Genomic DNA, 23,759 nt, shown 5'->3' with positions numbered 1-23,759 from the left:
TGTGATCTTTTCGTTATTATTTTCGTTATCTTCTGACAGGCATTGCACCGCCAGCTGGCCTAGGTTAATTCCAGCCATTTGGAACCGTTGCTCTTCCATAACACACATCCAGTTTTTTTTTTGTTACATATTGTCGATGAATAAGCCTACTTTTTCAAAATTTGAATGATTTTTTAAAAGTTCTAATATTTTATTAAGAATATTTGAAGTCTGATTTTTAATTTTTAATTAATACTTGTATATCCTTTAAGAATCTGCTGTCTTCCACGAAATGAAGATGGCTCATCCCACTGTTCTACTCGCCGGTAGAAATAATGATACACCAAAATTTGTAGTCTGCGATCCACCGATGAGATGTAAATCTGTACGTACTTCATGAATCTTGTCTATTATAATTAGCTCTTTAGCATCCTTAGTGGAGATTCAATATAGTGTTGTGTCCTGTAATTTGTAGATGTCTCTGGACGGCTGTAGTTACTCGATGCGTTACTTTATGGGAAGCAACACACAGGAACCCTTCACATATATGCCATTATGACATATATGTGTGTTCTTTAAAATATACTCAACTTTCAAACCTGCCTTAAGAATTGGCATAATTTTAGATCTCGTAAAAAACCTTAATTAATTTTTGTTTGAATGTAGAATTATGTTGAATTTACAACACACAGTGCCATGTGTACATAGCTTTAAATGACATTATCGTGTAAAACATATTCATTTCTGTTATATTAAAAAAATACAAGAAAGAGGAAGTAGTAATATAAAATAATACACGGCAGTATTTGTCGATCTCGCACGGAACCTGATGTAGACCGAACAGCCTTCGTAGCTTGGCTACGCTTTGGTACCTCATGCGGGGAAACTGAATATCTCGCCACTGCGGTTGTCGAAGAAGTTGTTTTTGACGCATGAGACGCCTGGATTATATCAGAAGAGATAAGAACCTGCCCCAAAATACGGTCTTGTCGATTCCGGTGTTCCCAATACCAATGTCATTTAGTTCTTGAAATTGGTCGTGAAATTCTGACACAGAACCGATTTTTTTAAGCTAGTAGCTTAGGCTTATCTAGTAGTAGCTAGTAGCCTTTAGAGGCCAGGCCAGGGTAAACAAGCGAGTAGGCGAGCTCACGGGGCTCTAACCTGAGGATGTTGCTAACACTGGCCTTAGCAAGAGCAGTGCTTCGCAGACTCTACCGCCGGATCGGAAACACAACCCACTGAGAAGATCCAGCGAGAAACTCAAGGGATATTTTAGGCTTATTGTCGTCGACATAAGTTGACAGTGACAGCGTTGGTCGCTCCTTACACCATTTCTCGTGAAGGTAGAAATGGATAAATTTATGAAATATTTAAACATGACCTATTACTGCTCAGAAGCTTTCGTTATTCATGGCGATTAGCGGGTGGTGGTACAAAAATCGGTAATTTTTGATACGGTGCGTATTGTTAGGAGTTTTTTCGCTTTGGAAACCTAACAGTTAATAGTTTTTGTGTGGAATGCACCGCAATTTGTTTTTTTTTTTTTTTTTTTTTTCAAAATATTTTAGTCATTTAAACAAAATTGTGACGAGGCTTGGGAGAAGCCTATGTCCATTAGTTGACATCTGTGGGCTATTAGATGAAGAAACAAAATTAGTCGATTAGATCATAAAATTATCATTATTTAAAAACTAAAAACAACCATTGGCGCCGCAGCCGGTAGGATTCGAACCTACGCTCCCAGAGGGAATCTGATTTCGAGTCAGACGCCTTAACCACTCGGCCACGACTGCTGCGTAATAATTTGTAAATACATGGACTATATTGTACAAATTAAGACACAAAATGGTGTATTTCTCAGACTTTGTTGCAATAAAAATAATGTTTAATACACCAATCGATAGTTTGAAAGTTCAAGATACCAAAAATTGAGTGTTTGGATGCAGGAGATCGATTTGACGAGGAAGCTTAGCGAGAGCTACGACATGCAGGAGAGGCTCGTCGCTGACAACGCTGACCTGGAGGTGAAGAGGTACTCATTACGCCTTCATACGTCCGATACCACTCCGACGTCGAGGGGGTGGAAGGGGTGCAGCTTTATTAGAAATAATCACAAGCTAGTCGATAGTGGTTAGGCGCTTCAAGGATTGTAATACCGAAAAAAAACGGGCGAAACAGCTAGAATAGTAATTTAAAATTCGCGGCCTTCGAATTATCAATATGTGTAATTGACAAGTATCGGACCTCATGCATATTATGTTCCGCTGTTGCATTTTGAGAAACTTACTAAGTTCGATTAGATCAAAAAAGTGTAGTTAACGATTTCAGTACTTCCCTAAATATTGTAATTTTTTTATCTATTAATCTTTTAAAGCATCTAGTGAAACCCGTTTTCGCTCCGCTGTAATTATTGCATGAAAAATATTAGCTTCTTGTAAATAATCGAGTGTCACTGTCATTTCCTTGTTATTATGTACCTATGTGCTAAACTCCTGTACAAGCCACCATATTGTGAAGTGCATTCATAATCCAAATAAAGTTTTCTGTGGTTTTTTACCTGCAACAGTAATAAATAAATAAACTTTCATATTTAAAATATTAGGATTATTGTAGAATTAACGAAAAATGATTTTTTTTGGCATTAATATAATTTCACATCTATATTCGCTGCCGTAACTCAAGGTAGTCTCCTGTGTAATAGGTACCCGAGATCCACAGATTCGGTAGAATCTGGCGCCAAGTTCCGTTCAAAAATCCCGTTGTAAACGGAGCGCCAGACTACCGACTGTGTTTACTGTGAGCAGAACAGTTTTTTGAGGTTGCGAAATTTTATTTAATTCTACGGTACTTCTGGTTCCTAAATTGTATATTATATCAATCACTCACAACTTTATTTTACTGATATTAACTAGTTATATCAATTACAACAATTAATCTACTTGAAATTATTAATTTTATCACCACAAACTATGGCTCGCTCAAAAATTTCGATCCTGACTTTTTTTCGAGGTAAAAAGTGACATGCCACAGACTATAAATATTCGAGAATACATGGTAATCTACGGCCGCCAGGGTGCGCTGGAATTATTCCTACATTTTTATGACCTGGTAACTGCGACCTTTAAGTCATGTCTTATTTTAATTTATATTCATATTTTTATGAAAAATTATATTATGGAGTGAAATGAAATGTGATATTATGGAGTGAAATGAAATGAAGATGATTAATTTGAGACATTAATCAAAAGGGATGAAATGAAATGAGATGAGATGATATGGAATGAAATATAATCTCAGTAAAATGGTGGTGGTCATTTACTAAGATCTCAGTGGACTTTTTGGAGGAAACCGAGAAGTTACGTACAGCGGCTTTGTTTCATTTTCCCACGTTTGTGCACTTTCACAGATATTAAACAGTTAATAAACCACTATTATTACACATTTAAACCCGAAGAAACACTAAATAGACAAATTAAAACAAATCACACAACTTCACACCTCGCGTTCCCGCCAAAAAGTCATTATTCCTACATAAACTGTAGCTTCAAGGGGATAGTTTGCAGTTCTTATTGAACGGTTTATACATTAAATAACGTTATAATGTTGTTACTGTTAGTATTTTAGTTTAAGTACTGCCGAAGCAAGTACTGTTGTTACTGTTGGAGAAACAATTTTGTTTTGTAATGTAATACCGAAATACTTTACGAGATGGCGTTAAAAAAAATCCCTTCCCAAAACTATAAAACCGTTGTGATTGTCTACGAATAATAAATAATATAATAACTAATATTTATTCGTAGGTGATTGTTTAAGATGCTATGAATATTTCGGTTTTGATTTCATCAAAATAACTTGAACTTTACTACTGAATTCCGATGAAAATTCTAATTAAGGCTGAGTTAAGTTCAGCTTTTTATTTAAGCCTCTTACTGTAGTTTTTAAATTACATTTATGCGGATTGATGTTTCAAGGCTTTCAGATTTTAATTTTAAATTCTGAAATAATTAAGAACAGCGTCATCTACCCTTCACATTTGAAACAAAATTTAATTCGGTTTAAATTTGTAAAAGTTGATGTTGATTATTATTACACTGTAACGCAGCGTTCCGTTTCGCGGGGCAACAGCAGCCAAAGGGAATGTGACTCAGGTCCGTGCCGCGACGATCCACCCCGCGCTACCCGCGCCCGCGCATCTGTTGCATCATTCGCATTTCGCACCCCCAATTATGGCAATTAGTGCGCGCCAGACTTTGAAGCGGAATACGCGCGTCCCCGGTCGATACCGGAACTGACAACCCGAGAGTCTCATGCCAGTCGGGCACCTAACATTAAACTGGCAGCCCAAGCGCGGGCCCTTTAACTAGTATTTCGGAGTGAATCTACGTAATTACGACACGTACTCGTCGTCAGTCACGGCGTCAATCCGATTTTCAAGACGTTGAAGAAGAAATTGGTTCAACCGCGGGACCGACGCCAACATTTACCGCAAACAACATGGCGTCATTACAAGAAAGTCAAATGGCAGCATTCGAACGCCTACTCGACCGAGTTTTTGAGCATAAAACTCAACTCGAATCATCAGCAACACCGACGTCGGAGCCGACATCGCCGCCTTCCTCGACGCCCGCTCACCATTCTGGGAACTTCGCGTCATGCACGGCGCGGTTCAGCGGAGCGCCCGGCGACTCACTCGACGGTTTCCTTAACGCGGTCGAATCATACAAAGATTGTGCTGACGTAGGACACGCCATCGCGTTACGAGGACTCTCGATGTTACTAACCGGAAATGCAGCCGTGTGGTGGCAAGGCGTTAAAGCTAGCATCACTTCCTGGGACGACGCTTTATCATCGTTACGAAGCGCTTTCGGTGATTGCAGACCGCCCCATCGAGTCTACTTAGAGCTCTTCAAAATGTCGCAAGGACAAAGAGAGAAGACGGAGATCTTCGTTGCCAGAGCACGAGCCCTGCTAGCTCGACTCCCACCTGGTGACCTTAGTGAGAAAGTTCAAATTGATATGCTTTACGGCCTTCTACACCGTCGTGTTCGTAAAAGATTAAGAAGAGACGAAATAACTTCATACGACACGTTATTAAAGAAAACGCGCCATATCGAGGACTCCATCTACGAGACCAGTCCGCCTGAATTTATTCATCATCTTCAGCGAGCGACGCCACGTTCATCGGGTAGTACCGTAGGCGAAGTTCCCGCCGGTGCTTCGACTTCGGCGCGGATGACGCCGCAGAAAATATTCAACTCGGGCGCCGCTGGCGGCCCGCCACGCGACGACAGCGCTGCGCCGAGCACCGTTCGAGTCCCCGCGCCTCGCTACACGAACACTGATAATGTATCATCTACGTCGATTGTTAAAAGACTGTTCTGTGTTTATTGCAAAAAGTACGGACATATTCGTGATGAGTGTTTAAAATTAGCGTCAAAAACGAAATTCGACAACGAAAATACGCAAGCTGTATCCTCGTGTTACGGGTGTGGTACCAAAGGTGTTACTCGGTCTCAGTGTACAAAGTGTAACGCAAGTTATTACGCCGTCGACGCTGCACGGACCCGATCAGTCACATCCGATTTACCTATTGGTAAAGTAAATACACAGCTGTCAAGTTCAGTGAACTCTATTCATCGCGACAGCTCGTTGCATACAGCTTGCACTTCAAACACCGTAAAGTCGTCCATTTATATTAATAATCGTAAACAATGTTTTGTTGATAATGAAAATAATTATTATCCTACCGATTTTAAGGCGATTCTTCCTCCGCGCTTTTTCGGTACTGATAACAAGGTTAGACTTCAAAATTATTCTAGACTTAATCTATAAACAATAATATTAGTTCTAGGAATAGGCCCCTGATGCATTACTCGAGTGGTACCGAACCAAAACATAGTTATTCTGAGGTGCCAAGTGGCCGCGATAGGGTGACCATGATGAACGAAAATAGGGTGACCATGGAAAACGTCGGACATTTTTCGACAATTAATTCTAATGTGAAAAGTGTTGCCCAGAGTAACTCTACTGAGCACCAGGTTAGGTTAAGACCAATTTTAAGTGTTCAAATGTTAGGTATACGAGGTAATGCTTTGTTGGATACGGGAGCTAAGAGTAGCGTTGCCAGAGCGTTGCTTTATGAATTGCTGTTAAAGCATAACCATCCGTGTGAGGAAACCAGGCGTCGGGTGAGGCTTGCAGACGGTTCCGCGCGCACCCGCCGAGTTTTGCTCACTACTCTAGAAGTAAGGATAAGTCCCGAAAGGTCAGTAACCCTTGAATTTACTGTTTTTCCAGATGCTCAAAATAATGAAACTTTGCTTGACTTTGCTTCATCCACTTGGCATTTTTCGGGAAAACGGGTTACCTATCCAATTGAATATGAGTGCCCTAAGCCATGCATGTTTGCTTCTACTGCTGACTTCCTGCGTGATGATAAGGGTTCTTTCTATGCTTGGCTCCGATGAACGGCAGCAGCTATCACATTTATTGCAGAAGAATGGAGACATCTTTAGGGTGGGGGGAGCCCCAACCCTTTACGCCGAGCACCACATTGATACCGGTGATCATCCGCCTATATCGGTACCGCCGTATAGGCTCACTCCTGTGCTTCAACAGCGAGGAGAGGTTCTCGCAATCGATTTGTTCGGGCCACTGCCAGGAGTGCAGGGGGAGCGATGGGTACTCCTGGTAGAGGATGTAGCTACAAGATGGGTAGAACTCTACGCACTTGTTGATGCCACCGCCGTGGCTTGCTCCCGAGTCCTACTGGAAGAGTATTTCCTTCGTTATGGCTTGCTATGCGTCTAGGGGTGTAACACGTAAGTTCATGCCACGACGGGATGGCCCGTATCGCGTAGTAAAGATAGTTAGTCCTACAACGTACTTCATAGCAGACTTGTCAAACAATGTCATCGGCAAGTATCACACCGCGGATTTAACCCGCTCTCCGTCAAATTCAAGTACGGATCCAATTATGCCAAAGAGGCAGAGAGGAAGGCCGCGTCTTCAGACTAACAGTCCCAAGTTGGACTCGGGACGCGTTCCCAACTTGGAGGGGGAGTATGTAACGCAGCGTTCCGTTTCGCGGGGCAACAGCAGCCAAAGAGAATGTGACTCAGGTCCGTGCCGCGACGACCCACCCCGCGCTACCCTCGCCCGCGCATCTGTTGCATCATTCGCACCCCCAATTAGTGCGCGCCAGACTTTGAAGCGGAATACACGCGTCCCCGGTCGATACCGGAACTGACAACCCGAGAGTCTCATGCCAGTCGGGCACCTAACATTAAAACACTAATTAATTGAGCGTTTCATTAGCTTTTAAGCTGAGTGACTATTTATAATTTATTTTTATTAAGTAATAAATGAGCAAAAAATAACACTTAACAAAAAGATATGAAATCCGAACAAAAACAGTTTCACTGTAAAAAATTGCGCCAAGTCCACGTTTATAAAACTCATCTCAATAACATTTGCACTTTACAAAAAAAAGAAGACTTCAATAGCTTTCATTCTCTACAAAAATATGTGAAATACAAAAAAATACCAAGAAACCGTCATAAAGATGAAAAATTTTAAAAAAAATTGTTGAAAATTTAAAAATAAAAAAATATAAATTTTATCGTGCTTGGCGCGCGTCATTGAGTACCCCAAAATTTTTCGGAAGAGTTTCAACCCGAGAAAAAAACCATTTTGCTTTAATATACAGTGAAAGCTGAAAAAGTTACCCAGGTTGTCTTTTTCGCTCTTGTTAGCGTTTTATGAGAAATTGAGACAGAACTACAGTAATTTTCAACAGCTCTCACTATATACCTTTTTTTTTTTTTTTTTTTTTTTTTTTTTTTTTTATGATTGAAAGTTTACTGGTGGCCCGAAGGCCTTTCCAGTTTCACCAGGACAGGTGGGCGAGCAAAGGCTCAGCCAAGAGGGGTGGGATTTGCTAACAACTGCCCGAGCGCCTCCGAAGGAGACCTAACAACTCAAGAGCAATTGTTTCGCGAATGAATCTACTACCGGATCGGAATCGCGACCCGCTGAGAAGATCCGGCGAGAAACTCAGCGGGCTGATGCATGGGTTAGGTTGCACGTCGACCTCTTTGTCGAGTTCGACGAGTACGGTTACCGGGGTCCCTAAGCCTGCCCCTAGTATTAGAGCTGAAGGCATCTAATGCAAAGGTTATTGGATCTGATGGATCCGTAAGGACGTGTCTAGGGCGTCGACGGTGACTGGCTCCTGCATGATCAGGATTCGGGGAGTAGTCAGCGGCGGCAACGATAAGGCGATTATCATGACGCATAGCCTTATCGAAGTATCGTTCCGACGCTGACTTCATGTATTTCCGAATTGATTCGAGGCCCAGGTCGTCGTGTAGGTCAACGTTCCTCACGAACCACGGAGCCCCGACAGCTAACCTGCAAAAGCGGGATTGTAGGGATTGGAGGGTGTCTATGTGTGTGCGGGCCGCGTGAGCGAACACCACACTCGCGTAAGTCATGACGGGCCTTATGCAAGTTTTGTAAAGTGTCACCTTGTTCCGAAGGGACATTTTACTCCGCTTACAGATCATGGGGTAGAGTCTACCGAGAATAAACGCGGCACGGTCACGGACTGATTTTATATGCGGGCGGAATGTCATCGATGCATCCAGGGTAACGCCCAGGTACTTGACCTTCCTGGCCCAGGGTATGGGTTGTCTAAAGAGAGTAATCGGGGGTGTGAGATTCCTCCTCCTAATCCGGGAGGAAATCCGTGTGGAGCTTCCCCTCTGAAATAGCACCGCAGTACTTTTCGCTGGGTTGATGTCTATGCGCCATTTTCGGAACCACTGTCCTAGGGCTAGGGCTGCGCTCTGAAGCTTCTTCGCGATTAGGGACTTATTTCTACTAGAATAGTAAACAGTCGTGTCGTCGGCGAATAAAGCTAAATGGGTCGGCGGCGACCGGGGAATATCGTTGACGAATAAGCTAAATAGGAGGGGTGAGAGGACAGAGCCTTGCGGGACTCCAGCTGTGAGAGGTCGTGGGGAGGAGCGGGTTCCCTCGACTCGATATCGAAAAGAGCGGTTCGACAAGAAGTCCCGTATGATGAGCACGAGACTATCCGGCACGCCCATGTTGAATAGTTTGAAAATCAAACCATTGTGCCAGACTTTGTCGAACGCTTTTGCGACGTCGAAGAAGAGAGCTCCCGTGTATAACGGTTTTGGTCGATTAAGCCCCACAAGAATGTGCTCCGTGAGGCGGTGCACCTGTTGAACGCATGAGTGATTTGTACGGAATCCGAATTGTTCATCGATGAGAATGCCCTTGGATGAGACGAAGTCTCTGAGGCGTTTGTAGAGCAGACGCTCATACAGTTTGCCTAGAGACATGAGGAGGCTAATCGGGCGGTAGCTGGTCGGATGATTTTTTGGTTTACCGGGTTTATGTATGCCGATAACGTCCGCTTCTTTCCACACCGCGGGAAAGATACAGTTCGCCATAGCGGCATTGAAAATAGATGCCAACATCACGATGAGTTGGACGGGTAGAAGTTTAATAACGCGGTTAGATATACCGTCGGAACCGGGAGCCTTGCGAGGACGTAGGTCTTTGATCAAGTCTTTAACTTCCATCGGGGTGACGGGTGGTAACGCATCCGATGGTGGCAAGGAGGCTCTGCGTTCTACCTCACTGTCTACTAATTCTACATGAACGGGGTCCACGGATTGAGTGCTGGGCGTGCACTGGGTTTGCAATGTATCGGCCAGCAGCTCTGCTTTTTCGTCATCATCGAACGCCGCGAGTCGGCCTGAGGGGCCTACGAGGGGGGGCATAGCTACTACCGTATCCGATTTGAGAGTACGAGCTAAGCGGTAGTAAGAACTTTGGGAGGGCGCGAGTCCTTCTAAGAAATCAGACCATCTGGCATCTCGGACTTCGGCGATGCGAGACTTTACGTCGCGTTGTAGGGCACGCATTCGACTACGATTTTCCGCGGTAGGATACCTGTCGTAAGCGCGTATCGAGGCGTTCTTAGCTCTAAGGAGTTCCCTAATATCGTCGGACAATTTGAAGCGGTGAAGGAAGTCCTCCGCTACAACTTGTTTCGATGACCTATCTAATGTCGAGGTGATGTGTGACGTTAAGATGTCTATGGCTTCAGCGGTATCCTGAGGAGACGGGATAGAGTCCGGGTTAAACGGGAGCGATGGAGGATCAGATTCAGCCAGGCTGATGCCCAGCGTGTGCCAATCCACCACAGTCCTCGTGACGGGAACGGAATCGGGAGCGCGACCGAGCTTCATAACGACGGGACGGTGGTCTGAATCTAACTCTGAAACTACTTCGATCGAGTGTAAGCGCAGAGTTACGTTTTTTAATAACGCTATGTCGAGTATATCCGGGCGATGCGCGATATTTAGCGGGTAGTGAGTCGGGGTTAGCGGAGCGACGACATCGAAGGCGAGATCATCGACTAACGCGTCAAGCCGCCTGCCATTCGGGGTTGTGGTGTGTGAGTTCCACCTGATGTGTTTACAATTTAGGTCGCCCGCCAGAATGACAGAGCTCCCCATGCCGAGCAGCGCCTCGATATCACTGCTTAGAACGATCTTATCCGGTGGAAGATAAACGGACGCGATAACGATCGGCGCGTGTCCCGTCAGTGAGATTCGGCACACTGATGCTTCGATATTAGCGAGCGCGGGAGGATCGAGCGGGACGCAATGCAGGGCTCTTCTATAGTAAATGACGGTACCACCACCACGGGCAGAGAGCCTGTCGTTCCTGACCATGTTATAGTTCGCGATTTTAGGGTCACGGCGCGCGGGCTTAAGTAGGGTCTCCTGCACTAAAAATATATCAATTTGATGGTCACGCAAAAAGTCAGAAACCTGATCACGTTGATTTGCGAGACCGTAAGCGTTAAAAAATCCTATCGTTACGGATAGGGGCTTTATTCTACTTATATACGCCATTGATTACCGGCGGAGTGAGGGGAGGACGTACGTATTTAATGACGCGTATACGTCGGCGTATTCCTGCACAACGGCGATAAAGTGTTGTGCAGTGGAGGCAGCGCGAATGGCGTCGCCCAAAGCGTTAACGCGCTCAAAGTTGATCGACTGAAAGAAGTCGATCGCTAAAGCGAGATTTTCGGACGCGGTCGGAGGGCAAGTCGCGGGAGAGGGACGAGTCGCGGGGGCGGGACGAATCGCGGAGGAGGGAGTTGTAGCCGTGTTCGTGTACGGCAGCGGTTTTGCCCAGGCCGAGACACTGGGCACCGCCGCCGGAACGAACGCTGGCTTAGCCTGCGACGCAGAGGGTGCCGAGGCTTTGATGTCTGGGCCGGAAGCTCGGAGGCGGTTTTGGCGGGCGACGCGGCGATTTATTTTAGGGGCTCGGGGGCAACCACGGTAATTCGCGGGGTGACCCTGTGTTCGACACAGGACGCAGCTAGGCGGTTCCGTCGCGGTTTTTTGGTCGCGAGCGCAGAGGGCCGTGGCGTGATCGCCCAAACACTTAACACATCGGGGGCGCGCGTGACAGTTACGGGAAGAGTGCCCGTACAATTGACAGTTATGGCACTGGCTAGGAGTGCCTTTTTTATGGGGGGCTTCGATGGCGATACCGGAGAGCCTACAGACGGTCTGTGTGTTGAAGATTTTCTTACCCTCGGGGGTAGGCTGGAGGGTGACTAGAACCATATTATATGGCTCCCTACCGCGACCGGTGTGCATACGGTGCACAGAATTCACTGGAAAGCCCTGTTCTAACAGATCGGCCTTGACGAGCTCTACATCTAACTCTTTAGGGATTCCGCGTATTACAACGCGGAGTTCGCGCTCCTCCTGGAGCGTATAAGTATGGAAACTTATACGTTCCTTACGGAGGTAAGAAGAGAGGGCCCTATGGTCGTCGGGTGTTTGAACCTTAATTTGAATGCCGTTCGCGAGGTTACGGGCATTCGTGAAATTTATATTTTTGGCCTTAAGGGCCAGGCAAACTCGATCCCAAGCTGCCTTCTCCTGAAGGATAACCGGGGGAGGGGTCTGGGTTTTACTATATACCTATGGGCTATTATATGCCAAATCGACCACTTTTGCGTCCGACCCCTTTAGATTCAGCTGAAACTTTATTATTCTTTTCTACCCTTTGAAAAACATCTTTGAGAATTTTTTCAAATGTTTTGAAGCCAACGTATACATACGTATCGACTCGTAAGTAGTTTGTATTTGTATAAGCGAACACGAGAGGGTGTTTAGTTCAAATCATAAAAGATGAGTGGGAAATGAAAAAAATTCAAATAACATACGTATGAGATGTCGATTTTACTTAACTTTTGTAAAACTTATTATGAAATAATAATTCATTAATTACATTTATGCATTTCATAGGTTGACCTACTTATAAATTTCTAAACATTGAAAGGATGTTCATTTATCTTGAAAAATTTGGGGTACTCAATGACGCGCGCCAAGTACGATAAAATTTATATTTTTTTATTTTTAAATTTTCAACAATTTTTTTTTTAATTTTTCATCTTTATGACGGTTTCTTGGTATTTTTTTGTATTTCACATATTTTTGTAGAGAATGAAAGCTATTGAAGTCTTCTTTTTTTTGTAAAGTGCAAATGTTATTGAGATGAGTTTTATAAACGTGGACTTGGCGCAATTTTTTACAGTGAAACTGTTTTTGTTCGGTACAAATAAATACGAGACAAGGACGAGTACACTTACTCCCAAAATATCTTTGATAAAGATACTACCTCCAACAAGGACATGTCTTTATTTTTAATAATGTTAATATCGGAGTTAGGTTTGCTACCGATGGCAGGTTTTCTCCACCACCCTCATCTCGCTTGCACCCAGTTCCCGCCCCGCACCCCGTGCCCCCACTGTACCCGCACCTCGTCGTCCTGCAGTTTATTGATTAACTTTTCAATATGGCGTATCCTAGCAACCTTACTTCGTAAAGACTATTTTTCAATAAAACAACCACTAGGAATAAAAACTTTTATTTGAAACACATATCTGACCTAACTCTGCTATCTCACATCTTTGAGCTTATTAACCAGTATTCAAATTTAATATATTAATTACGGCCGGGTCTATATGAGTTAGTCAATTACTGTTACTGGTGAATAGAAAACGATTTGATTCAACCTCTCTTTAAATTTATGCAATTTAACGCAAAAGACTAATCGCAATAAAAGTTAGCCTTACAACTTTTGTCTGTCTTGTTTTGAAAATATTTGAGCCATTTTAACGTTGTTAATAAAAACAAATTGAATTCTATGTATCGCCACAAGCGTACCCCTCGCCAATAATGTGGTTTTCGGTCGTTTCTGCTTGAGCCCCGATTCTTCAATGTACGTAAAAAGCTCTTCGACGAAGCTCTATAAATGTTTTCCTTGAAACTAGCTTTATGGCTATTTTCTTGTGATAAGCAACAGTATGATCCATAATGAAGCAGATAGGTCTAAGACAAAAAAGTGATTGTTTCCCATCCTAGGTCACAGCTATCCAAGGACAGTTCCTAAACTAAAAAAATATTATAAATATCCCCAATATTGCGGGTCGTGATCATCAACCGCATCAGCTTATCCTGTAAGATTTTCTTTTATCGGATCTTATTTTCCGTAGAACGTACCCCGCTTTTTTGTAACTTGATCTTAATTTACAAACGATACGTACATTTGTTTGGTTCGTATGAAACCGATATCAAATGGGAAAATTGAGTGGACATTTTGAAAACTTTTGTAACATACATTTAAACATATAAACTCTCAGAGGTTACGACAGTTTTTCAAATACGGAATATCAGTTTGACGTGTGACATTCAATAAAAATAAATAATTTTAGACACACATACATAATTTTAAAATAATTATAAAAAAAATGGACGAAATAAGGTAAGTGTAACGTTTCAGGTATATTTTGTACAAAGAATTGATGACCAAAGATCAGAATTTGGAGACATGTCGCGCTCAAATAAAAAGGTTGCAAGGGGAGTTGAAGTTATTGAGTAAAGAAAACTGTGCGCTACTTGAGAAAATTCATAAGAATAATCCAAAGGTATTTGTTTAGTTAACAAACAGTTCCGCACTTGGAGTGCTATCGTCGTCAGGGCTTGGAGCCAGGGATGAGTTTTGGGTTAAGAGTTTATACCATGATTTCAAATTATGCTTAGAACTTAATATTCGGTATCTTGATATATTGCTTATTATCTTTTGATCTTTTTTTTGGAGACAGCTTTGTCCATTATTTTCCAAGGTATACCTATATGCACCGGATCCAGAGGCTTCTCTTTTTCTGAGTCGGTTTAAAATAATTAGCGAAGTCTCGCCGGGCCACCCCGTCTCCCCTGGGCGCCCCGTGTTAGCGACGCTTATTGATTTGCAGCGTCCTTTTCGCATCCTGTCTACTGTAATTATTATTAGTTACCTGTCGGTGTTGATATTTATACAATGATTGAGATAAAACTATGTTATGAGCATTATGTATTATGTCTGTCTTAAAATATACTACTATAAGCCGAAAACACGCGTATGTCAGTAATTCATTTTTATAAACCCGTTTTTTTTTTGAAGGGTGACGCCGGCGTTGTAGTCCAGGACAACAGATGCGAAAATCATGAAAATATAGAAATTTGCGAACAGGTTCTGTGTATTTTTAATAAGCATTCATTGATATTTTTACAACTGAAGTTTATGAAGAGTCTCGGTTAGAACAATTTTGCTAAATTCGATTTTCACGATAGAAGGATGGCTTCGGGCCTGTCGATGTTTTATGATTGCATAGTGATCTGTGTCACAGTGAGCTTGCATAATTTGGCATGCTGACCACAGTGCTGCCTATGTCTGCCCACAACCAAGCTTCCATGCTTAAGGAATGAGGCGGCCTTTATTTGTAGAATACAACATACGATACAGACTTCACCCTCCAATCCCAAGATTAACATTCCCATTGTAGTGTCTTGAATGATCATTCAGCCTGGGTTGAGCTGCGAACTCGGCTGTCGAGTAAAGTAATTTCATAAAAGATATTAATATAAAGGAGTATTTATTTTTCAAGACAAAGGATGGCGCTCTGTTATGTTCCGCCCACATTTACAGCAAATACAAAACGCTCTGAGATTGAAAAGCGTCTATATTAATAGTTTCTTAGGTTCGAAGCTCTGACCGTCTAAAGCAGACAAAGGATATCGTTAAGGCTTATGTCGTGTAACTAGCTACTAAATATACACATTTATATAAACAGGATAATCGAGTATTTGATGTAACACAAGCTCAGGAACTAATTAATAAACTAGAAGACTACAAATGTTCGTCTGTTGATCTCGTAAGCTTTACTGTCAATCAATAAATACTTTAACAATAAGCTCATTTTAAAGTTGTTGTTTTGAAGTCGTAGTGGCCTAAAGGATAAGTCGTTCGGTGCACCGCAGGTGGGTACCAATTTTTCTAATGAAATAAGTACTTAACAAATGTTCACGATTGACTTCCACGATGAAGGAATAACATAGTGTAATAAAATTCAACCCGCAAAATTATAATTTGCATAATTGGTGACAGGACCTCTTGTGAGTCCGCACGGGTAGGTACCACCACCCCGCCTATTTCTGCCGTGAAGCAGTAATTCGTTTCGGTTTGAGGGGTGGGGCAGCCGTTGTAACTATGCTGAGACCTTAGAACTGATATCTTAAGGTGGGTGTTGGCATTTATGTTGTAGATGTCTATGGGCTCCAGTAAGCACTTAATACCAGGTGGGCTGTGAGCTCGTCCACACTAAGCAATAAAAAAAAACTTCGTATTAGTTTGAACTTTATAGAATTTAAGGAAAATTATTTAAAAAATCTTAAGTAGTTTTAGAAAATAGTTGCTAGACATGACTTTAGATTGAACTTGTAAATGAATTTATCATTCAGATGATACATTAGGCATTTTCGGAACAGGAGAAGCAGCTTCTGGAGTTAGAGACCGAGGTGCGGCACATCCAGGTCGAAATGGAGTCCGTGAAGTGTGCCGCCGGAGCGTGTCGCGGCGGGGGCGGACAGAATACTTGCTTTGAACAACCCGTATGCACTACTTTTATACTTTACCTAGTTCTGACGCAAAACCATTCTACGTTCTCATTTAAGGAGTAGGAAATCAAGATGTTAATTCACAGCCCACTTGTGTTTAGCGGTTGCCGGAGCACATCTTGAGATATGAGGTTTGCTACCGCGGTCATTAAATGCAATTGTTGAAACGGATAAGAAAAGTGCATCAGGAACTTGTACACAGCGGCTGAGAGAGCTACATAAACATGATATTGTAGAATGATAAATGGACTTTGATATGTGTTTGTATGTGTGAGGAGCGGACGGAATCACCCAATTGACTGCTAGTGACATAGTCGTTGCCACCCCACTAGTCGGTGCACACTGTCAGACACGAGCAGGCGCTCAGCGGACTCCGAACGATCAAGAGAAGTTCTAAAACCACAATCCAAATATTTAGTGTTGTAGTTGTCCAACGTAAAATCTGTTTCAGGCCGGAGGTCCTCCTGTTCCGCCGATGTCGAGAGCGGTAAGACGTTTTCACTGTTCATACACACCATTCGTTCGTTGGAGCGGGTACACAATGCTAAGGGCAACGTTGATCAGCAGATTTTTGGATGAAAATTCAGAAAACAGCCCTGGATCTCTTTGTGAACGAAGGCGTACTACCGAGAATAACGGATTAATTTTATTGCTTAGACTGATGACTGAGATCACGGCCTACCTAGTGCTAAATGATAAATTGCGCCCATAGACATCACCAACATAGAGGCCGCCATCCACCTTGAGACTCTGTTTTGTGTGAGTTCTTAGTGGCAGCTTTTACAGTAAAACGATTGCCCCACCCTTCAAACTTAAACGCGTTACTGCTTCATGTTAAAAATAAATGTCGGTATCTAACCACGCGTGCTCATAAGACGCTCTACCCGTGAGTTTTTTGGTTAAGTACACAATGGTATGCCTTCATATTGGAAGTAATTCGAAAACATACAGTACAGTAAAACGTATTTCACCTGGTAGGTGCCTGGCTGGGGGATTCGTACACTGACTGCCTACGTAATTGCTTAATTAATGGTTTTAAGGCGATGAAGTAAATGGTTGGTTTGTTTGCAGTGCGGCGTGTGTCCGCCGTGTCCCGCCACGTGCAACCCGAACGCGCCGCCGGTTAGTCACATTGTTTGTCCGTGTGTATCGCAACGGGAAGCTCTTCCGCCAACTGGGTAGCTATGATTGGGACGGTCCATGCCTTGACGACTATATTGTTCTCGCAAGCTATGTGTAACTGTGGAGTGGGAATGGCTAGTTTAATTGAATAAATTAATTTATTCCAGACATCCGATTGTGTGACATATGTACATATTGAAATGGATGATGTGGTGACAGCGAAGACTAAATTTCAAACTTATATTCACTTACATTAGAAGACCTTATCCAAAGCAACAGAGGCTTTGAACTTATCTGTCTAGCGACGACGGGATCCAATCCCCGAAGACAGGAACGGGTGGAATTAAGTTTCCTTCACCCATTCTAATACTGATGTTACATTTTTCTTACAGTAGCTTGTTTGGTTCAGTGCTGACTGTTTGATTTGTCATTAGACCCCAGCCGAGAAAGAAGCACAAAAGCTTGGGATACAGCTCCGGCAGACTGAAGAGAATTTCAAGACTAAAGTCACCGAAGTAATGTTCACAATTATTTAAGTCAGTAGGTATGCGGGACGCTGTAGCCCGCGGGCCGCATACCGTACCATACCATACCATAATGACGTCATCCGTCGAGCGAATCGACTACGGCTCGTGATATAAAGCAGTCCTTTAGTATTGTCCAAGTTTCATTTGTCTCCTTCACGATGAATACTAGCAAGATACTTCCGTTTCTGATGTTTACTTACCAGTATGGTATAACCCGCCCTCGTATCAAGTCCCAACCGAGGTGCTGTTAGATCGTACACGCTGACAGGGTATTCAACAACAAACTGGATGTGCGATATTATCTTATGAATAGTAAAATTATCATTGAAGTTTGATCATTCAGAAGAGTCTAAACTCTTCTGTATTGTGTTTAGTGTGCGATGCTACGAGCGGAACTAGTTAAGAAGAAAGAGGAGTTAGAGAAAGAGCGATGCCAGCACCGCGAGACCCAGAACAAGCTGAGGGAGTTGGAGATGAAATTCGAAGGTCTTGCAACGCACACCAATATGTTGATGGGGTCCAAAGAGCAAGCGTTCGAACAGGAGGTGAACGTCAGGGCACTGAAGCAGTGCTACCGGGAAGCAAGGGAGGAGATAGACGAATTGAGGACCCTGATGAAAGAGCAGAATGATCAGCTCCAGGATTATAGAGTCAAGGTAAAGTTCGCATCTATAGTAGATGGTGTGTATGGTCCTCTGTTATGGCGTGTATGTGAGATATTTACAATAATGATTATATTATGAAATTTTATTTTCTATCACTCAGTAATCAATTCATTGAGGATACATTTCCTTGGTTACTGGAAACTCAGAAAATAACCGACATTCGGATCTAGATTAATATTATTAATTACATTCCTAGACACATATTACACATTTTTTTTTATTTTTATTGCTTAGATGGGTGGACGAACTCACAGCCCACCTGATGTTAAGTGGTTACTGGAGCCCATAGACATCTACAACGTAAATGCGCCACCCACCTTGAGATATAAGTTCTAAGGTCTCAGTATAGTTACAACGGCTACCCCGCCCTTCAAGCCGAAACGTATTACTGCTTCACGGCAGGAGTAGGCAAGGCGGTGGTACCTACTCGCGCCGACTCACAAGAGGTCCTACCACCAGTAATTACGCAAATTATAATTTTGCGGGTTTGATTTTTATTACACGATATTATTTCTTCACCGTGGATATATATATAAAAAGTGCTATATCATAGATTCCTCTGATTGTTATACGATAAATAATATATTTGACAACGTAAAATAAACCTTAAGGTATTAGGGAATTAGCATAAATGAGTCCTTCTCAACTTGAAGATATTTATTGGTATTCTGTACATTAGTATCTGCAAGCTCAGCAGCTGGTGGAAGAGCAGCGCCGACAGATGGACATGATGGATATGGACAACACCAGAATAAGCGAACAGATCAACTTGGAAATTCAAAGGGTTAAGGTATAATTGTGTCTTGGCCATTTTGGACGACAGTTGAATTCGTATAATTAATGTTGCTGTCATAATTCTTAATTAGTGTATCTAGACGAATAGACCGTTCGGTGTTCGGAGCCCGGAGACTCTGCGGAGCTCTGAGTGGCCACCTCATGGTGATGACAGGCTGAAGTCTCGATAGCTTTGGAACTACTGCTCGCCCATTTTACAAAGCAATTTAATGAATGTGTGGCGTAAATCCGCGGAATTGAGAATATTCATGAACTCAAATATATTTTGCATGAGTAATGATGAATGAATAATAAAGTGTTTCGCAATAAATTAAAGAGTACTTCTAACGAGCCTTGAAGGGAGTATTGATAATCGTTAAGTTCAGATGATTTGTAGACCTTCCTTTTGTTTTTTAAATAGTTATAAAAGGTATACTAAATAATATTTGACAATGAAACCAGCTGAAGTTCCAAGAGAAACTCCAAGAGTTGGCTCCGATCCCCGATCTGTTGAAAGCGACTCAGATGAGGCTGAAGGACGCTCAGCAAGCGCAGGCCATCGCTGAGCACAACGCAGAGCAGCTCGCTAGGGAGCTCAACTGCGCACGGGAGAAGGTAGTACACATTTTCCGGTACCTGTACTCACTGTACTTAGTAACAACAATGACATTAACACAGGAGGACTTGTTTGGACAAAGTCAAAGCGAAATCGGCCGTGGTAATAAGGACCAAACGGTGTGAACTCAGTGTACTCTTATGCCTGTTTGTGAAATTAGCCATAGGATCCTACTTGTCATGCGAGTTGTCCTGACTTCGATTTCCTTCAGGTTCACGTGTTGCTACATAATAGCCTGAAGCCCCCGGAAAAACCTCCGGAACGCGGTGGGGACGAGAAACAAATGGCACTTCTTAACCAGAGAATATCACAACTCGCGGAGAATAACATCAGCTTAAAGAGTGAAATAGAAAGACTCAAGTAAGTTAAGATTTACGATTTCAAAAGAGTCAAGTCAGTGAGGGTTAGCTGTATAAAGCTGACCCTCACTGACTGCGAGGCTGAGGCTGCTAACTGGGAGTCGCTCCTCACAATGAGGGTCAATGGCTAGTCCGCTTCTGGACTAGAAGATACAAACTACGAACTCAAAAAGACTGTTCATTTCGATAAGAACACAAGATGACTCACGGTGCGGGACCGATACGCTGACGTCCGTCTCGTAGGCATATCTTTAGTATTCTGTCTTGGGAAGTGAGTCTAGTGACCGACTCAAAACTGTGAGCTCTAGTCTAAGAGTTACATTTTAAAATGTTTTCGCATTCAGAGCCAGCGTGATCAGAACTGAAGAATCTGCATTAGCTAATGAGAAGCGGCTTCAAGAGAAGATGCACGAATGTGCCCAGCTTGGGGGAGAGTTGGACCGCACCAGGGACGAGGCCTCGCGGGCGCTGCAGAGAGCCCACGAGCAAACGGAAACTGTGCGGAAGTAAGTGATTACATATATTATTGCACTAACACTGGTTTTACTGGTGGTAAGACCTCTTGTGAGTCCGCGCGGGTAGGTACCACCGCCTTACCTATTTCTGCCGTGAAGCAGTAATGCGTTTCGGTCTGAAGGGTAGGGCAGCCGTTGTAACTATACTGAGATCTTAGTACTTATATCTCAAGGTGGGTGGCGCATTTACGTTGTAGATGTCTATGGGCTCCAGTAACCACTCAACACCAGGTGGTCTGTAAGCTCGTCCACCCATCTAAGCAATAAAAAAAAAACATAACACTAAACTTAAAACTCTTGTCCGGTGTATTTCTGATCATTAAGGAGATAGTTAGGTAGGAATAGCTACAGCTCAAAAGGGCGACGGAGCATAGCTTTGTTTTATCCGGCTCAATAATGACCTGTTGCTAACCTGCGTACAGGTGCCTCCAAACCACGGTAGCAGAGCTGGAACGACAGCTGGCGGCCTCCAGGGCACAAGTCAGCACCGCCGAGAAGGAACGGGAAGAGGTTTGTGGCAGACGACGTCTTTGTTTATTCACTGTCTATTGAAAGGATTGTACTCCCCGGATTGACTAATTGGATTGAACGGACATACTTTTGGATTTACCTTAACATCGGATTTGAAACAAGCACCTGGAAATAAAAGTAATTTTTGTTTGGATTCTACTATTATTGCTTATGGATTTGACTTCGACCAATTCAAAACATCGAAGAAGTGGCTCACTGGATATCAGTTGGAGAGGCCTATCTTTAGCAGTGGACAGGCTGAGATGATGACGATGATGATGTAGTCCACAACACACCACATTTAAGACACGACGATACCAATTGCATGACTAATGTATAATAATACCCAGTTTTTTTTCAAATGCACCAAAACTGTTTCGTGGTCAATTTCCAGTTCTTCAGCTACGTCGTAACTACTAATATGCCGATCTTGCTCCACTTTTTCAAATATGGCATCCATTTTATCCGTAATAGGGCGACCAGAGCGACGTGCATCTTTGACATCAAGATTTCCGGATTGAAAACGCTTTAACCAAATTTGTAATTTGTGCTACTCTCACAGACACTGCACTAGGTCCATAAACATCGCAAATTTTTTTCACGGCTTGCGTTGCATTTTTACCTTTTTTGTAGCAAAATTTTAAAATGTATCAAATTTCTTCTTCATTACATTCCCTCATATTGACAATACGAATATAAATAAATAAAAATCACACATTTTCCTACTTTGAATTTGGAATTATCGTCTTTAAAATTTAAACTTTTAATGATACCAAAGCCAGCCAGATACAAATAGTATAGCCAAAGAGATTCTATTACAAGTTCATACATACTTTAATGCGAAAAGACTTTTTCCCCAACCTATTATTGTTTGTAGCTGAAAAACCGATTGCACTGGCAAATGAAGCGTCTGACGGAGAACTTCGAGCAGGCCCAGCTCCGGATCCTCGGTCTGCAGACGCAGGTGCAGTCCCTCAGGAGGACGGCTTCTAGCACCGGAGACGGCGACGGAGAGAATCAGGAGTGCACCTGTAAAAACTTTTTCGATAATCCCTGAAACTTTAACGGTTAAATGTATCAACTTTTCGATTTCATTATGTTTTTTCTAATTTTTACTTGTTAATAAATATATCCAGTGTTTTATTGTTGTGTTCATTGTAATAATTAATGTAAGAACCTTAGCGAAGATTAGATAAGGGACATTATTATTAGTGTTTTAGCGTCGATTACAATTTGCGTTTGCAGCGCTACCTCGTAGGTTAGCTGTAACATACGAAGGAGGCTGTCTCTCTAGCTCATAAAATTAACATTGGCGGCTGTCCGATCGGAATGAGTTTAATGATAATCACGGGACGGTGGATATACTCCAGCTGCGCTCGTAACGACATCCCCGTTGACATCGGTAAATGTGGGTAACGGCCTACCTAGTAACCTCGAGGGGCTGGTTATCCTATCTTCATTGGACGCGGGGAAATGTCTTTTTATACTTGTTGTTGTTGTCCTAGAGTATCCCCGCTGGTACATAAGGCTCTCACAAGTTGTCTCCACATGACCCTGACTTGCGCTTGCTCTTTAAAATCACTCCAGGTCATCCCGGTAGTCATTATCTCCAAGGTCCGCTCTCTAAGGTCTTCTCCTGCGAAGCGGCTACCACTTAAACGCGATTGATGCTGCGTTGACTCCGCTGCGTCGTAGAGTGTGTCCTATCCAACGTCATTTCCGATAGGCAAGGTCTTGCGCGATGGGTTTTGGTCACATTTCGTCCTGAGGTCTTTATATGATGTAGTGGCTGGCCAAAATATGCAGAGTAGCGACCTCAAGCACTTATTTACAAACACCTTAACACTTAACAAAAAAAAAAACAATGGCGAGATTATGGAAACGAATAACGCCATCTATCGCGTAATAAAATATTTCATAAGAAATAACTTGATCATTTTTAGTTAATATGGGCCAAGTATCTAAGAAGTAAAACCAAAAATATTATAGAAATCTCGTTTTTGCGTCATGCGAGTCTCAATACATCATGTTTTTTACACAGACAATGATACTGTCAACGGGTAGGGATCTTAGCATCCTCATTTCTGCCGCGAGGCCGTCTATCGCTCTGGTCCGAAGGCTGAGCTGGGCCAACTCTCGGATAATAGGTTTAAACTTCAGCCTCTTATCTCTAGGCGTGCGGTAGGTAATGTTTACGTTCACATTCTGATGTCAATGTGCTGCGGTTACTACTTAATGTCAATTTATTTTCATCATAGAACTAAAGTTTAAATAAGCGAGATCGGAACAAAATCTTGTGTTTTTTTTTCGGACACTCCTAGACTACACAAATTGCAGGTAGGTACTGCTTTTGTTCTATTTCAGTGCTCCTTTTATGCAAATTCAGTACATAATTCGTTCGCTAGGGGCGCTGGACGCGGCGCGTCCACGTCGCGGCGTCGATAACTGGGTGGGGTCCGTTCCTCGCAAACCCTATATCAAAGTAAAATGCATATGCAACCAATCATAGGTCTGGGAACCTGCGCTCGGCGAATCGTTTTACATTCCATCTATAGATTCGAGTCATAAAAACTGATTAGACTTAGTGGCCATTTATTCTAACCGGGAAAATTTAATTTTATA

The 23,759-nt window shown here is 42.8% G+C and overlaps 1 protein-coding gene and 1 non-coding gene across 2 annotated transcripts in view; one reads left to right on the top strand and one right to left on the bottom strand.

The window, feature by feature from the left end:
• The window catches only part of LOC101742177 (paramyosin), a 28,585-nt gene extending 6,305 nt beyond the window's left edge, over window positions 1-22,280 (top strand). Inside the window, exons 7-22 of the mRNA XM_038011949.2 lie at window positions 252-364; window positions 1,929-2,014; window positions 13,897-14,041; window positions 14,557-14,625; window positions 15,227-15,307; window positions 15,921-16,043; window positions 16,501-16,536; window positions 17,121-17,171; window positions 17,606-17,686; window positions 18,073-18,354; window positions 19,043-19,153; window positions 19,600-19,752; window positions 19,965-20,113; window positions 20,457-20,618; window positions 21,050-21,137; window positions 22,015-22,280. Of these exons, the coding sequence (XP_037867877.1) occupies window positions 252-364; window positions 1,929-2,014; window positions 13,897-14,041; window positions 14,557-14,625; window positions 15,227-15,307; window positions 15,921-16,043; window positions 16,501-16,536; window positions 17,121-17,171; window positions 17,606-17,686; window positions 18,073-18,354; window positions 19,043-19,153; window positions 19,600-19,752; window positions 19,965-20,113; window positions 20,457-20,618; window positions 21,050-21,137; window positions 22,015-22,194 (1,910 nt within the window). The 3' untranslated portion in view covers window positions 22,195-22,280. The remainder of the gene's footprint in view (window positions 1-251; window positions 365-1,928; window positions 2,015-13,896; window positions 14,042-14,556; window positions 14,626-15,226; window positions 15,308-15,920; window positions 16,044-16,500; window positions 16,537-17,120; window positions 17,172-17,605; window positions 17,687-18,072; window positions 18,355-19,042; window positions 19,154-19,599; window positions 19,753-19,964; window positions 20,114-20,456; window positions 20,619-21,049; window positions 21,138-22,014) is intronic.
• TRNAS-CGA (transfer RNA serine (anticodon CGA)) lies at window positions 1,694-1,775 on the bottom strand. The gene has a single exon. It is a non-coding gene; the product is annotated as a tRNA-Ser (tRNA).
• Window positions 22,281-23,759: the final 1,479 nt, after the last annotated feature.

The sequence above is a fragment of the Bombyx mori genome, chromosome 1, assembly GCF_030269925.1.
Source record: "Bombyx mori chromosome 1, ASM3026992v2".
In the NCBI taxonomy this organism is placed as follows: domain Eukaryota; kingdom Metazoa; phylum Arthropoda; class Insecta; order Lepidoptera; family Bombycidae; genus Bombyx; species Bombyx mori.
Note: the sequence above shows the minus strand (reverse complement) of the source record. Positions and strands in the feature narration are given on the sequence as shown.